This window comes from Conger conger, chromosome 19, assembly GCF_963514075.1.
Source record: "Conger conger chromosome 19, fConCon1.1, whole genome shotgun sequence".
Classification (NCBI taxonomy): Eukaryota; Metazoa; Chordata; class Actinopteri; order Anguilliformes; family Congridae; genus Conger; species Conger conger.
The window spans coordinates 852568-868312 of record NC_083778.1 but is presented as its reverse complement, the minus strand read 5'-3'; the positions used below and the strand labels follow the sequence as shown (position 1 = coordinate 868312).

Sequence of the window (15745 nt, the reverse complement as noted above, 5' to 3'; positions counted from 1 at the left end):
TAAGGTTCCAAGGCTGTCGCTTGGCAACTCAAAGCTTCCACTCCCTCCACAGATTTTTGATGGGATTTAGGTCTGGAGACTGGCTAGGCCACTCCAGGACCTTAATATGCTTCTTTTTGAGCCACTCCTTTGTTGCCTTGGCCGTATGTTTTGGGTCATTGTCATGTTGGAAGACCCATCCCCGACCCATTTTCAGTGCTCTCACTGAGGGAAGGAGGTTGTCGCCCAAAATTTCCTGGTACATGGCCCCATTCATCCTCCCCTCGATACGGTGAAGTTGTCCTGTCCCCTTAGCTGAGAAACACCCCCAAAGCATAAGGTTTTCACCTCCATGCTTCGCAGTGGGGACGGTGTTCTTGGGGTTGTACTCAGCATTTCTCTTCCTCCAAACACGGCGAGTCGAGTTGATGCCAAATAGCTCTATTTTGGTCTCATCTGACCACATTACCTTCTCCCAAGCCTCCTCTGGATCATCCAGGTGTTCTTTGGCAAACTTCAGACGGGCCTGTACATGTGCCTTCTTCAGTAGAGGAACCTTGCGTGCGCAGCAGGATTTTAATCCTTCACGGTGTAGTGTGTTACTGATGGTTCTCTTCGTGACTGTGGTCCCAACTGCCTTCAGGTCATTAACAAGCTCCGCCTGTGTAGTACTGGGCTGACCTGACCTTTCTCATGATCATTGATATCCCACGAGGTGAGATCTTGCGTGGAGCCCCAGACCGAGGGAGATTGGCGGTGACTTTGTGTTTCTTCCATTTTCTAATAATTGCTCCAACAGTTGTTAACTTCTCACCAAGCTGCTTGCTTATTTTCTTGTAGCCCATCCCAGCCTTGTGCAGGTCTACAATTTTGTCCCTGATGTCCTTAGACAGCTCCGTTGTCTTGGCCATGGTGGAAACGTTGGAATCTGATTGATTGTGTGGACAGGTGTCTTTTATACAGCTACATAACGATGTAACGAGTTGACAGGTGTTTTGGGTAATGAGTTGAGATTAGGAGTGCTTCTTCATGGAAAACTAACTGGTCCACAGGAGCCAGAATTATTGCTGATTGGTAGGGGATCAAATACTTATTTCATGCAAAAATACAATAATAAATTTATCAAATTGTGGATTATTTTGTGATATTCTGTCTCTCAATGTTAAAATGTACCTATGATTAAAATTCTACACAGTTCCATTCTTTGTAAGTGGGCAAACCTACAAAATCAGCAAGGGATCAAATAATTATTGCTCCCACTGTAACTCCAGAAGCGCTACACAGCACATTCATAAGCGCTACATAAGCATTCATACATGCTTTTCTCAATAACCTACAGTATATAAGGATCTTCTGTCAGTTCTGTCATGCCTATTGGTGGTTATTGACATAAGTGGTTATGAATGCTTATGTATTGCTTTGAATGTGCTATGTCATGCTCATGAAGGACTTATGAAGGACCGTTCAAATAACGTGTTGAAATTCAGTACATTTCAAGAGTCGCAGTGGTGCACAACTAAAGAAATGGACCTTGATGCAGGCATCAGTTTGTTGCAGTTGCACACCAAGGACCGGGGTTCAGTCCTACCAAAGCCAACATGGATTTTTGGCCCCAACCGTTCTATTCATGTCGACTCAGGTTTTACAAACTGGCTAAAGGGGAAGGATCTTGTTGAGGGGAGAGGTTTGGTCATTGAATGGGAGGGGTTTGGAGGGGAAGTGGAGGGGTTTATTGGCTGGACGGCATGGTTTTAATGAAAAGGGGGAGTCTGGTGGCTGAAGGGGAGGAGTTTATTGGCTGAAGGGGAGGACTGCAGGTGCACACACAGTCTTACATCACAGTGCCATCCATCCCCTGTGCAGCCAGGCCTGGTCACAGAGCAACCGACGACTCCATGACAACGACCTCCTCCGTCAACAGCCTGGGTAACGACTGCAATCTGGAGGGTGAGGGCGGAACCAACGCAGTCGACAGCGCCATCTTCCACGTCCCTCGCATGTGAGTCCCGCCTCTTTCCCCACTCCCCCAATCACACTGTCCCTGGCTTCAGCTCCTCCAATCTGGAGCTTGTACCGGTGACCTTCTGGTCACATGATCGGGAGCCTTTTCACTTGGCTGTGTGTGTTTGGCAAATGTGTTTGGCCTTTTGGAGTGAATTGGCCTGTTTTTTATTTCTGGGTTAAAATATATACATAGAAATAGTGTGTACTGTATACTAGAGCCCAGAGCATAATTTCCAGTGCGGTTGCTCATGGAACAAATAATGAAATGCAGAACTTACAGCCCTGACATTACAAACAATAACCTCAATTACTAGTTTGAATTTAAATTAACTTGAGCTCAACAAACAGAATACTCCATCATCTCCACTGTTAGCATTAGCATTGATATACAGCCCGTTCGTTTGTTTCTCCTGAATACATACGGCTGTTGTACCTTGGTCCTCGGTTCTCCTATGAATAGATCAATAGCCCTCAGAAATCCAGCAGTGTGGTCTGTGCGATGTCAATATCTGAACAAAGGAATTCTGTCCTGCTGCACTTTGGGCTCAACTCTCATTAAAGGGGGGAAGTGCTTTGTTCCATTGGAGCCATGTCATTAACTCTATTCAAGCAAGGGCAGTTGGTGCTGTTATTTTTAGTGAGGTATAATTGCTCCGTGCCCGCAGTGTGCATAAACGCTCGAACCCACAGGCTCAGACCCGTCTATGACTGCTGTAGTGGCCGATGTTTGCTTGTGAAAGACTGTGAGAAAGTGCTCTTTAGGTGCCACGGTGGTGCACAGTTATGGCATTGGACTTTGCACGTGACCAGGGCCAGATCTGAGTATGGCCGGTGCATAAGGCAACAATTGGGCCGCCGCTACGAGGGTCTGGGGAGGGCCTCGGTGGGGAGGGCCTCGGTGGGGTGGGCCTGGGTGGGGTGGGCCTGGGTGGGGAGGGCCTGGGTGGGGTGGGCCTGGGTGGGGAGGGCCTCGGTGGGGAGGGCCTCGGTGGGGAGGGCCTCGGTGGGGAGGGCCTGAGTGGGGTGGGCCTGGGTGGGCCTCGGCGGGGAGGGCCTCGGTGGGGAGGGCCTCGGTGGGGAGGGCCTGAGTGGGGTGGGCCTGGGTGGGCCTCGGCGGGGAGGGCCTCGGTGGGGTGGGCCTCAGAGGGCCTCGGTGGGGTGGGCCTCGGAGGGCCTCGGTGGGGTGGGCCTGGGTGGGCCTCGGTGGGGTGGGCCTCGGAGGGCCTCGGTGGGGTGGGCCTCGGAGGGCCTCGGTGGGGTGGGCCTGGGTGGGCCTGGGTGGGGAGGGCGTGGGTGGGGAGGGCCTGGGTGGGGAGGGCCTCGGTGGGGAGGGGACGGAGACGGTCTCTGATTAAACACCGGCTCCTCATACACTGGCACTCCACTCACCATTCCTAAGACCCGAATCAAACTGGGAAACAGAGCTGCTCCCACCCTGTGGAATGCCCTCCCAATGTACAACAGGGACGCAGAGAACATTATCACTTTCAAACCCAATCTCAAGACTCATCTTCATCTATCAGTGCCTTGTTTGTAAGTTTGTTTGTGTCTACATTCTGTAAATCCCTACATCCCTGATTAAACACCGTCTCCGAGACGGTGTTTAATCAGAGAGACAGTGTTTAATCAGAGAGACGGTGTTTAATCAGAGACGGTGTTTAATCAGAAACGGTGTTTACTCAGAGACAGTGTTTAATCAGAGAGACGGTGTTTAATCAGAGAGACGGTGTTTAATCAGAGACGGTGTTTAATCAGAAACGGTGTTTACTCAGAGACAGTGTTTAATCAGAGAGACGGTGTTTAATCAGAGACGGTGTTTAATCAGAGAGACGATGTTTTGCTCAGAGACGGTGTTTATTCAGAGACGGTGTTTAATCAGAGAGACAGTGTTTAATCAGAGAGACGGTGTTTAATCAGAGACGGTGTTTAATCAGAGAGACGGTGTTTAATCAGAGATGGTGTTTACTCAGAGAGACGGTGTTTAATCAGAGACGGTGTTTACTCAGAGAGACGGTTTTTAATCAGAGACGGTGTTTAATCAGAGACGGTGTTTGCTCAGAGACAGTGTTTAATCAGAGACGGTGTTTGCTCAGAGACAGTGTTTAATCAGAGACGGTGTTTAATTAGAGAGATGGTGTTTAATCAGAGACGGTGTTTGCTCAGAGACGGTGTTTAATCAGAGACGGTGTTTAATCAGAGAGACGGTGTTTAATCAGAGAGACGGTGTTTAATCAGAGACGGTGTTTAATCAGAAAGACGGTGTTTATTCATCAACGGTGTTTAATGAGAGAGACAGTGTTTAATCAGAGACGGTGTTTAATCAGAGACGGTGTTTGCTCAGAGACGGTGTTTAATCAGAGACGGTGTTTAATCAGAGAGACGGTGTTTAATCAGAGAGACAGTGTTTAATCAGAGAGACGGTGTTTAATCAGAAACGGTGTTTAATCAGAGAGACGGTGTTTAATCAGAGATGGTGTTTACTCAGAGAGACGGTGTTTAATCAGAGACGGTGTTTACTCAGAGAGACAGTGTTTAATCAGAGAGACGGTGTTTAATCAGAAACGGTGTTTAATCAGAGAGACGGTGTTTAATCAGAGATGGTGTTTACTCAGAGAGACGGTGTTTAATCAGAGACGGTGTTTACTCAGAGAGACAGTGTTTAATCAGAGAGACGGTGTTTAATCAGAGACGGTGTTTAATCAGAGAGACGGTGTTTAATCAGAGAGACAGTGTTTAATCAGAGAGACGGTGTTTAATTAGAGACGGTGTTTAATTAGAGAGATGGTGTTTAATCAGAGACGGTGTTTATTCAGAGAGACGGTGTTTAATCAGAGAGACAGTGTTTAATCAGAGAGACGGTGTTTAATCAGAGACGGTGTTTAATCAGAGAGACGGTGTTTAATCAGAGATGGTGTTTACTCAGAGAGACGGTGTTTACTCAGAGACGGTGTTTAATTAGAGACGGTGTTTAATCAGAGACGGTGTTTAATCAGAGACGGTGTTTAATCAGAGAGACGGTGTTTAATCAGAGAGACAGTGTTTAATCAGAGATGGTGTTTACTCAGAGAGACGGTGTTTAATCAGAGACGGTGTTTACTCAGAGAGACAGTGTTTAATCAGAGAGACGGTGTTTAATCAGAGACGGTGTTTAATCAGAGAGACGGTGTTTAATCAGAGAGACAGTGTTTAATCAGAGAGACGGTGTTTAATTAGAGACGGTGTTTAATTAGAGAGATGGTGTTTAATCAGAGACGGTATTTATTCAGAGAGACGGTGTTTAATCAGAGAGACAGTGTTTAATCAGAGAGACGGTGTTTAATCAGAGACGGTGTTTATTCAGAGAGATGGTGTTTAATCAGAGAGACAGTGTTTAATCAGAGAGACGGTGTTTAATCAGAGACGGTGTTTGCTCAGAGAGACGGTGTTTAATCAGAGAGACAGTGTTTAATCAGAGAGACGGTGTTTAATCAGAGACGGTGTTTGCTCAGAGAGACGGTGTTTAATCAGAGACGGTGTTTACTCAGAGAGACGGTGTTTAATCAGAGAGACGGTGTTTACTCAGAGAGACGGTGTTTAATCAGAGAGACGGTGTTTACTCAGAGAGACGGTATTTAATCAGAGAGACAGTGTTTGCTCAGAGAGACGGTGTTTAATCAGAGAGACGGTGTTTACTCAGAGAGACGGTGTTTGCTCAGAGACGGTGTTTAATCAGAGACGGTGTTTAATTAGAGAGATGGTGTTTAATCAGACACGGTGTTTAATCAGAGAGACGGTATTTAATCAGAGACGGTGTTTGCTCAGAGACGGTGTTTAATCAGAGACGGTGTTTAATTAGGGAGATGGTGTTTAATCAGAGACGGTGTTTAATCAGAGAGACAATGTTTAATCAGAGACGGTGTTTAATCAGAGAGACGCCGTTTAATCAGAGACGGTGTTTAATGAGAGACGGTGTTTAATCAGAGAGACAGTGTTTAATCAGAGAGACGGTGTTTAATCAGAGACACACCGTCTCTGATTAAACACCGTCTCTCTGATTAAACACTGTCTCTCTCATTAAACACCGTTGATGAATAAACACCGTTGATGAATAAACACCGTCTCTCTGATTAAACACCGTCTCTGATTAAACACCATCTCTCTGATTAAACACTGTCTCTCTGATTAAACACTGTCTCTCTCATTAAACACCGTTGATGAATAAACACCGTCTCTCTGATTAAACACCGTCTCTGATTAAACACCAGAAACGGTGTTTTCTCAGAGACAGTGTTTAATCAGAGAGACAATGTTTTGCTCAGAGACGGTGTTTAATCAGAGATGGTGTTTAATCAGAGAGACAGTGTTTAATCAGAGAGACGGTGTTTAATCAGAGACGGTGTTTAATCAGAGAGACGGTGTTTATTCATCAACGGTGTTTAATGAGAGAGTCAGTGTTTAATCAGAGACGGTGTTTAATCAGAGAAGGTGTTTAATTAGAGAGACGGTGTTTAATCAGAGACGGTGTTTAATCAGAGAAACGGTGTTTAATCAGAGACGGTGTTTAATGAGAGAGACAGTGTTTATTCATCATTACATTACATTACATTATTGGCATTTGGCAGACGCTCTTATCCAGAGCGACGTACAACAAAGTGCATACCCATAACCAGGGATAAGTTCGCTGAAAGACCCTAGAGGTAAGTACAATTTCAACTGCTACCTGTACAACAAAGATAAGGACAAGGGGCTTTTTTTTTTTTTTTTTTTTTTTTTTTTTTTTTGAACAAACAAACAAACAAACAGAGCAAAAGTCACCAAAGTTAACTATCCAAACACTGCTTACCTAGCCAACTAAAAATACCGATACACAAAGCAAGTCACAGAGACAACAATTAAGGTTCACAGGGAGGTAGGGAGGGATGGGGAGAGGTGCTGCTTGAAGAGGTGCGTCTTCAGCTTGCGCTTGAAGGTGGGGAGAGATTCTATAGTTCTGACCTCAACGGGGAGTTCGTTCCACCACCGTGGAGCCAGAACAGACAGTAGTCGTGAGCGTGAGGTGGAGGTTCTGAGAGGGGGAGGTGCCAAGCGGCCTGTGGAGGCTGAACGAAGAGGTCTGGCAGGGGTGTAGGGTCTGATGATTTTTTGCAGATAAGCTGGGGAAGACCCTTTAACTGCTTGGAAGGCTAGCACCAATGTTTTGAATTTGATGCGAGCCATGACAGGCAGCCAGTGGAGGGAAGTAAGCAGGGGGGTGACGTGTGAGTATTTGGGAAGGTTGAAGACCAGACGAGCTGCTGCATTCTGGATGAGTTGAAGGGGTCTGATGGCGGACGCTGGGTGTTTAATGAGAGAGACGGTGTTTAATCAGAGACGGTGTTTATTCAGAGACGGTGTTTGCTCAGAGACGGTGTTTAATTAGAGAGACGGTATTTAATCAGAGACGGTGTTTGCTCAGAGACGGTGTTTAATCAGAGATGGTGTTTAATCAGAGACGGTGTTTGCTCAGAGACGGTGTTTAATCAGAGATGGTGTTTAATCAGAGACGGTGTTTGCTCAGAGACGGTGTTTAATTAGAGACGGTGTTTAATCAGGGATGTAGGCATTTACAGAATGTAGACACAAACAAACTTACAAACAAGGCACTGATAGATGAAGATGAGTCTGAGATTGGGTTTGAAAGTGATAATGTTCTCTGCTTCCCTGTTGTACATTGGGAGGGCATTCCACAGGGTGGGAGCAGCTCTGTTTCCCAGTTTGATTCGGGTCTTAGGAATGGTGAGTGGAGTGCCAGTGTATGAGGAGCGGATCTTCTGAGGTTGAATTCTAGAAGGCGGTGGTCTGGCAGCCCTCGAGGACGAAAAAGAAAATTTGGTTAAATGGTTCATTGGTTAATTGATTCTTCTTGCCTGATTCTTTATATTCGGAATTGTTCATTTCAGTGAACATGACATCAATAAACCGTTTATGCTTTTGTGTGCTCAATTAAAGTCTTATATTCAACAAGTGTTTTGTTTTGACATCATATTCTCATAGTTTCATGTGTTGGAGTTTTCACTGGATAATGCAATATGCTAAATAATAATAGTAAGATGGTGATGACATTATAATACCTGGGTAATGTCCAGCATTTTCCTTGTCTTGTGAACAGCGGGAAGACTATCCCAAATGGTGCAGACAAGACTAGAGAGCCCGACTCCCTGAAACCGGCGTCAGGGATTGGAGACTCGGACGGTAAGATGCCAGTATCAAACCCAAATTCACTCAGAACCTCCACATCTGTCTATAACGGTGGTCCTCACTCCTGTTCCCAGAGAGCTACAGGGTGTGCTGGTTTTCGTTGTTACTCAGCACAGTCCATGACACATTTCACTTACCTCACCTAGTTCCTTAGGTCTGAATGGCCTGCTGATATTAAGCCACACTCCCTCTCCTCACTCCTGGCTCTTCAGGACCAGGAGTGAGCACACTGGCCTTTTACCCCTGGGGGAGGATTAAGGATGTGCTTGTAACAGTTTGAATCATGGTATTAACGGCTCATACTGCATCATTATTTATAGCACTGTGTGGCCTGCAGCACCTTGGGGTTTGTATAACATGCTCAGGTCCAGGTGTGTATTGTGGTTCATTATGGTTCTGTGGTGCAATTTAACCCAAATCAATGTACTGAAATTATTATTACCATTATTATTATTATTATTATTATTATTACTATTATTATTATTATATATATATTTGTAGTCTATGTCTTGTGATTGTGGAAAATAATTTTTAATGTTTTTCATTTGAGGCATGGAGACCTACAAGGCCAGTTTTAGCATTTTATCATATCGTTACTCAGTGGTTTTTATGTCTAGGTTCAGTCCATGATGCATAAAAACACAAAAACGCAGGCACAGTCACACTCGAGTTTCACATTGGACCAGACAGAAAGAAATTTCACTGATTTAGTTTAGACACGGTTGGTCCACTGAGGAAGGTTTATCTTCCTGTTAGCCCCTGCGTTCACAGTCCCCTGTCACCTCACATCAACACGGTGGAAACATAATACTCCTCAATAACTCTAAAACATCTGACAGGGACACACTCACTGAGAGCAGGCCAACCAAAATATTAGTTGTGACAGTTCCTCCCCCGAAATTCCCTCATCTTCTGAAGGAAAATAAGGCAGCAGTCACGGGGCAACATTAGCTCAGGAGGTTGTCTTGCCTTCTGATGGTTGCCAGTTCGATCCCCCACCCTTGGTTTGTCGAAGTGTTCCAGTGCAGCACACCTAACCCCCAATTGGTCCTGCTGAGGTGGTTGGAGCCTTGCAGAGTAGCCAGTCGCCATTGGTGTGATTGTGTGTGTGAATGGGTGAATGAGAGGCATCAATTGTGAAGTGCTTTTAACCTATATAACCTATATAAATGCCGTCCATTTACCATTTACGTCACACAGAGTTTCTGAGTCATAGACAAACTGTTTATAGATCTGATTCCGATTAACAGCGGTTGGTGACTATCTCTCGAAAAAAATCTGGAATCACTCCCACCTGTCAGTCATGTTATCAAGCCTCTCCTGAGTCTTATGTACGGCACTGAAGACCCAAACGCAGACCAAGGGATATTCCAAAATGTAGTATTTATTTCAGTCAAATATTCAGTTCAGTCCAAAGCTTAGAGATCATAAGACAACAATGCCAAAACGAGATGCAAATGAAAAGTCAAAAAAACAAGCAGGGGTCAAAAATCCAGAAGGCAGAGATACAGAAGGGCTAGGCAAAATTGATGAAATAAAATCCAAAACCAAATCAAAGGGTCTAGGCAAACTCGAAAAACAGGCTGTCAAAACAAAACAGGTTGTCATAAAGAATCTCGATTAGACAGGTTGTACTGGTAACTCGGCTCTGAATAATGATCAACGTTCTGACACTGAAATGGGCCTGTAGTTGGACAAATCATTCACATCTAAGTTTGGCTTCTTAAGAAGTGATTTGATGACTGCAAGTCTAAGAGTCTGTGGTATGTGAGGGAAGGTGACAAACTAGGTGGAGCATGGGAGTGAAGTGGGTTAGACAACAGGTGGAAAACATAATAGGGTAATGATACAATCACAAGGGGAGACGAAAACGCGGACTGGATGCACATAGACCATCACGTAATACTGATGGCTCCAGATTACGGAGTGGACATTTGCACAGAGTTAGGAGACGTAGTGATAGTAAGAGACAGGTGCGAACACTTTGCTGAAACTAAACTGGTAATCAGTGATAGCATAGAAAAGTGCTTCTCAGCAAAGTGGGCTGGCCATGGGTGCCAAGGGTATCCAAAGGGTGGAAAATTAATCTTGCATCAAATAAAAAATATATTTAGTTAATTCAAAATTTTATTTTAATGGTTTGTTTTATTTGAACTATTACGCCTACATAGTACACCTAATATCATAGCCTACACTTTATAGTAACTTTAAGTGTTTTGTTATTTGTAATATCCTAATTAAACATAACACCTAGACGCCATCCATTAGTAACATCACCTGTGAAGAAGCAGTGACCAAAATCACAGTTTCTTCAGATGTAACTGTGTGTGCATAATATAATATATATATATATAATAATAGCATACTCACATGAACTCACATGGGCTATGACTTTTGTGACAGCAATTTTTACAGAGTGGTAGCCTCCCCATTTCTACACACAACCATGTGTGCATTCTCAGTCAGTGCATTGATGGTAAGTTGTAACGACCAATTGCACAAAGGTCTTTTGGGAGACCAAGTAGTGAGGAATTTCACTTGACTACTGTGATGGGCTCGGATAACTGAATTAAGTTTTTGCTCATTGGCACTTTACGGATGTATCTGGATCTTACTTCATTGCCTGAAAACCCCAAGAAAGTGGTTGCTCGGAGCTGTCAACCCTTACAAAAAAGCTGTTTGGAAAAATATGCCTAAAGACTTTTCCTAAAGTCCCAGAAGTAAATGGTTTAAAATAATTAGAGTTTAGCCTACCAAATCTTAGAATAAATTCTATTCTTTCTGGAACTTGTGTATGTGGCCTATCTGCATTATCAGGAAAACGCGTACTTGTGAGGGAGAAAATTGGTTTTGCAAGAGGTATGTAGTTGTCGCAGGTTTAAGATTCGCAAGTGACTCATTTTCATGAAACGCATTTTGATAAGATATAGTGAAAATCCTCGCAGATCTCTTTCGTGAAATGAGCCCCTGATCTCCTATTAAAACCTGTTACATTTGGTCAACGACCAATTTGTCCCTTTTGTTAGACCAAAGTCATCACTGAAATTAAAAGAAATTGGCAAAATTACAGAACTTGATAAATTAAGAATGGCTTTCTCCAAACCCCCTGGACTCTGGATTTTGTACAGACTGGGCAAAACAAAGATAAAAGTTAAGGAACTGGTGAGCCTCGATCAAACACCATTATGCTCATCACCAGACTCAACTTGCAAGATGCTGCCCCAAGCATATGAGCCTCTTGTGCAGGCATGTAAATACTGGCTCCCCCTCCTCCTTTTTCTGATTGAACTTTGGATAGAAACAATCACATCTATTGCTGCTCCCAGAATACCTTCCAATAAAAAAATTCCTGTGTGCATGGGGTCAAATTATTATCTGAAATGGAAATGCTTTAAAATATGCCTGAGACACCAATACAATTTCAACAGATCTTTCATTTTAAAATACTGCAAACGTTTGACTTCTTCAGTGTTTTGTGAATATGTTTTTTTCCGACAATTGCACATTTTTTGTTAATATATTTATATGTATCTCATTCTATGGATATATATTTTTTGGGGAGTTTTTTCTCCCAGGTGGGATGTCAGCAAGCTGAAAATCATAGCAGATATGAGGTGAGATCGATTGGCCCCTCTCGTCTCACAGCTGGGTATGACCTCACTTCCTCTGTTGCCTGAGAAGAGACGTCCCCCGTTGATTTGACCATTCTTGGGAGTGTTTGCCTGTGGTCCTCCATGCCTTTGTTATTAACTCAGTAAAGTAGACTTCTGTTCATCAGTGTGCCCATGAGTGAGTTATTATATATTAATGCCATAAGATAAATATTGCTATAAGACCTTCACAGGTTCAATGCCATAAGATAAATAATGCTATAAGACCTTTACAGGTTCAATGCCATAAGATAAATAATGCTATAAGACCTTTATAGATTCAATGCGATAAGATAAATAATGCTATAAGACCTTTATAGGTTCAATGCCATAAGATAAATAATGCTATAAGTAGCATTCTTATATTGTGATAATGGTAGATGGATAATGGTGCAAAAATTTGGGCACTCCTGGTTTAAATGTATGTTGCAATATATTTGTACATGATCGAAAGCAAACCTTAACATTTCTGCAAATTTGAAAGCAAGATTGCTTTTTATTTTAATTTTTTCTGTTTATAAATGATATAAAAAGGAAAAGGGCCCTGTGCAAAAGTTTGGGAACCCTTTTGGATTATTCTTTGTTACTTTTTAAAAAGTTGACTAACAAGGCCCAGACCCAGGTGATTTACTTGTTAGGGCTTCAGTGAGCTAGGTGAGTATAACTCCAGGGTGGAACTTTTATTCTGAAGTAACTCCATGCTTAAGTATCCAATTGCAGTGGCTGTTCTGTCTGGTGTTAATAACCATGGGTTCCTGTGAACCAAGGATGTCCAAGGATGTCAGAATGAAGATGGTTTATTTCCACCAAGAAGGAGAAGGCTACAAAAACTCTTATAACTTTTCAAGCCACCTATTTCCACTGTCAGAAACATTATTAGAAAATGGAAGATAAATGGAATAGCTGAAGTCAAGGCAAGGTCTGATAGACCAAGAAAGATTTCAGATATAATGGCCTGAGACCTGGTGAGAAATGCTCAGAAGAACCCACACATCACTGCAAAAGCGCTGCAAAAAAAGAGTAGCAGACACAGCAACAATACAATATAATTTAAATAACAAACAGACCTACATGGCAGAGTTGCCAGAAAGAACAACCTCAACACAAAATTAACATTCTGAAGTATGCAAAAGAAAACGTAGAGAAGACTGAAGTCTTTTGGACCAATGTGCTTTGGGCTGACAAAATCAAAATGGAACTTTTTGTCTACTTACAAAGAAGTTGTTAATCCTTTGTTGAGAACAACACCTTGCCAACTGTGAAGCATGGAGGTGGATCTTATGCTTTAGGGTTGTGTGGCAACTGGGGGCACAGGAAATATTGTGCAAGTGGAAGTAAGAATGGATTCCACAAAATATCAAGAAATTTGAGAGGTCAGTCCAGATATTGAAGTTGAAGAGAGGTTGGGTATTCCAGCAAGAACCATGAAGTACCTCCAGGAAAGACAGATGAAGGTTTTGGAATGGTCACCACGGTCCTCAGACTTGAATTCCAAAAGCGAGAATTTAAAGACTCTTAACGGCTACAGAAAGCCTTTATAAACTGTTATATTTGCCCGAGGAACAGTTACAAAGTACTAACTGATAGGGTTCCCAAACGCCTTACAGGGCCATTTTCCTTCTTTTTTTTGGGGGGGGGGACTGAAAATTGTAAATGTGTTTAACTTTAGAAGTCAGGTTTGCTTCTGTTCCCTTAGATATTAATTGTAAAATGGTTTTTGACCAGGGGCGCCCAGTTTTTTCCACACCACTGTATATATAATGACATTGGATACCCAGTGATGGTCCTCTTTGGGTGATTTAAGTGGTCATGAATGATAGCGTTCTTGTAAAGTGGTATCAAGCAATAATTCAGTAAATAAAACCTGCAAGCAGGGTTGAGGGGGCTAAGCAGTCCAGCAGGCCAGGGTCGACATGGCAACTTGATCGGATCATGTTACAAGTGTGGCTGTAAGAACTGGTAGCACGTTGTATGCCAATTGACAAAAAATTGGATGTAGGTGAGATATGAGCTCATGTCCTGTATAGTTAATTTGCCTTTGATTTAGCTATAATGGATGAAAGTTTGGTGAAGATTGGACACGTTTTGTTGGTGTTGAAATGTTATTAAACATTATAAACAAGTTCAATACGGCTATGAGATAACAGTTTTGGGATTTACCAAGGCATCAGCATTCATAACAATCCGTTTTTTTAAGCTAAATTCATCAACTGTTATTACCATAAACTAATTTATGTTTATTTCAGTGCCTCCTAGTGGTCAAATGATGGAAAATGTTTGGTGCTTCCTCAAAATGGGGTCCAGAGTACCATGTTTTGTTTTGATACATGAATATGTTGCTGAGTTAAGACTTCACATCCTCTTTGGCAACTTGAATGAACAAACACTTTTGTCCCTGCCTTGGCATCTCTCAAGATACAACCACACACAATAATTACTTATTTAAGACAAACACATCAACAGTTACTTGGCAAAATACATTTTTACTTATTGAGGTGCCCCCGGTGGTCAATTCACTCCGTTTTTTTTTTTTTTTTGCAGGTCCACAGGAGTCTATGTTCTAAGTTGTTTGGTGACTTTGTTGCCCATTTCGATTGGCTGTGATGGACGAATGCTTTTGAACATGAACTGTGCCAAATTTTTGAAAATCAGGCATAACTCCATCCATCCATCCATCCATCTTCATATGCTTATCCGGAGTCGAGTCGCGGTGGCAGTAGGCTAACCTGGGTATTCCAGGCGTCACTCTCCCCAGCAATGCATTCCGGCTCCTCCTGGGGGATCCCGAGGCGTTCCCAGGCCAGGAGAGATATATAATCTCTCCAGCGGGTTCTGGGTCTACCTTGGGGTCTCCGCCCAGTTGAAGGTGGAGGAGCAGCGGCTCTACACCGGATGTCTGAGCTCCTCACCCTATCTCTAAGGCTGAGCCCAGCCACCCTACAGAGGAAGCTCATTTTGTCTGCTTGTGTACGCAATCTCGTTCTTTCGGTCACTACCCAAAGCTTGTGACCGTAGGTGAGGTTTGGGATATAGATCGACCGGTAAATCGAGAGCTTCGCCTTCTGGCTCAGCTCCCTCTTCACTCTTGCGCCTTGAGATCCTGTCCATGAATATCACAAACAGGACCGGTGACAAGGGGCGGAGTCCAACACCCACAGGAAACGTGCTTGACTTTGTGCCGAGGATGCGGACACAGCTCTCACTTTGGTTATACAGGGACCGGATGGCTCGTAACAACGGCCCCAGTACCCCATACTCCCGCAGTACCCCCCACAGGGTTCCCCGGGGGACACGGTCGAAAGCCTTCTCCAATTCCACAAAGCACATGTGGACTGGATGGGCAAACTCCCATGACCCCGCCAGCAACCCTGCCAAGGTAAAGAGCTGGTCCACTGTTCCACGGCCAGGACGGAAGCCACATTGCTCCTCCTGAATCCGAGGTTCGACCGTCGGTCGGAGCCTCCTTTCCAGCACCCTAGAGTAAGCTTTCCCAGGGAGGCTGAGGAGTGTGATACCCCGGTAATTGGAGCACACCCTCCGGTCCCCCTTCTTGAAATGTCCAGATCCTTTAGCATCTCAGGGCGAATCTCATCCACAACTGGCGACCTGCCACTGAGGAGCTTTTAGACTACCTCAGCAACTTCCGCCAGGGATATAGGTGCAGATTGCCCTGAGTCTTCGGGCTCTGCCTCTTCCACAGAGGACATGTTGTTCGGGTTCAGGAGCTCCTCGAAGTGCTCTTTCCACCGCCCGACAATATCCCCAGTCCGGGTCAGTAGTTCTCCACCCCTGCTGAAAACAGCCTGAGATAAGCCCTGCTTTCCCTTTCTGAGTTGTCGGATGGTTTGCCAGAACTTCCTCGAGGCCAACCGAAAGTCCTTCCATACCATTTAGCT

The 15745-nt window shown here is 43.9% G+C and overlaps 1 protein-coding gene across 1 annotated transcript in view; it reads left to right on the top strand.

The window, feature by feature from the left end:
* LOC133119276 (protein piccolo-like) overlaps positions 1 to 15745 on the top strand; it is a 137823-nt gene that overhangs the window by 110186 nt on the left and 11892 nt on the right. The window contains exons 26-27 of the mRNA XM_061229804.1: positions 1843 to 1978; positions 8111 to 8193. Of these exons, the coding sequence (XP_061085788.1) occupies positions 1843 to 1978; positions 8111 to 8193 (219 nt within the window). The remainder of the gene's footprint in view (positions 1 to 1842; positions 1979 to 8110; positions 8194 to 15745) is intronic.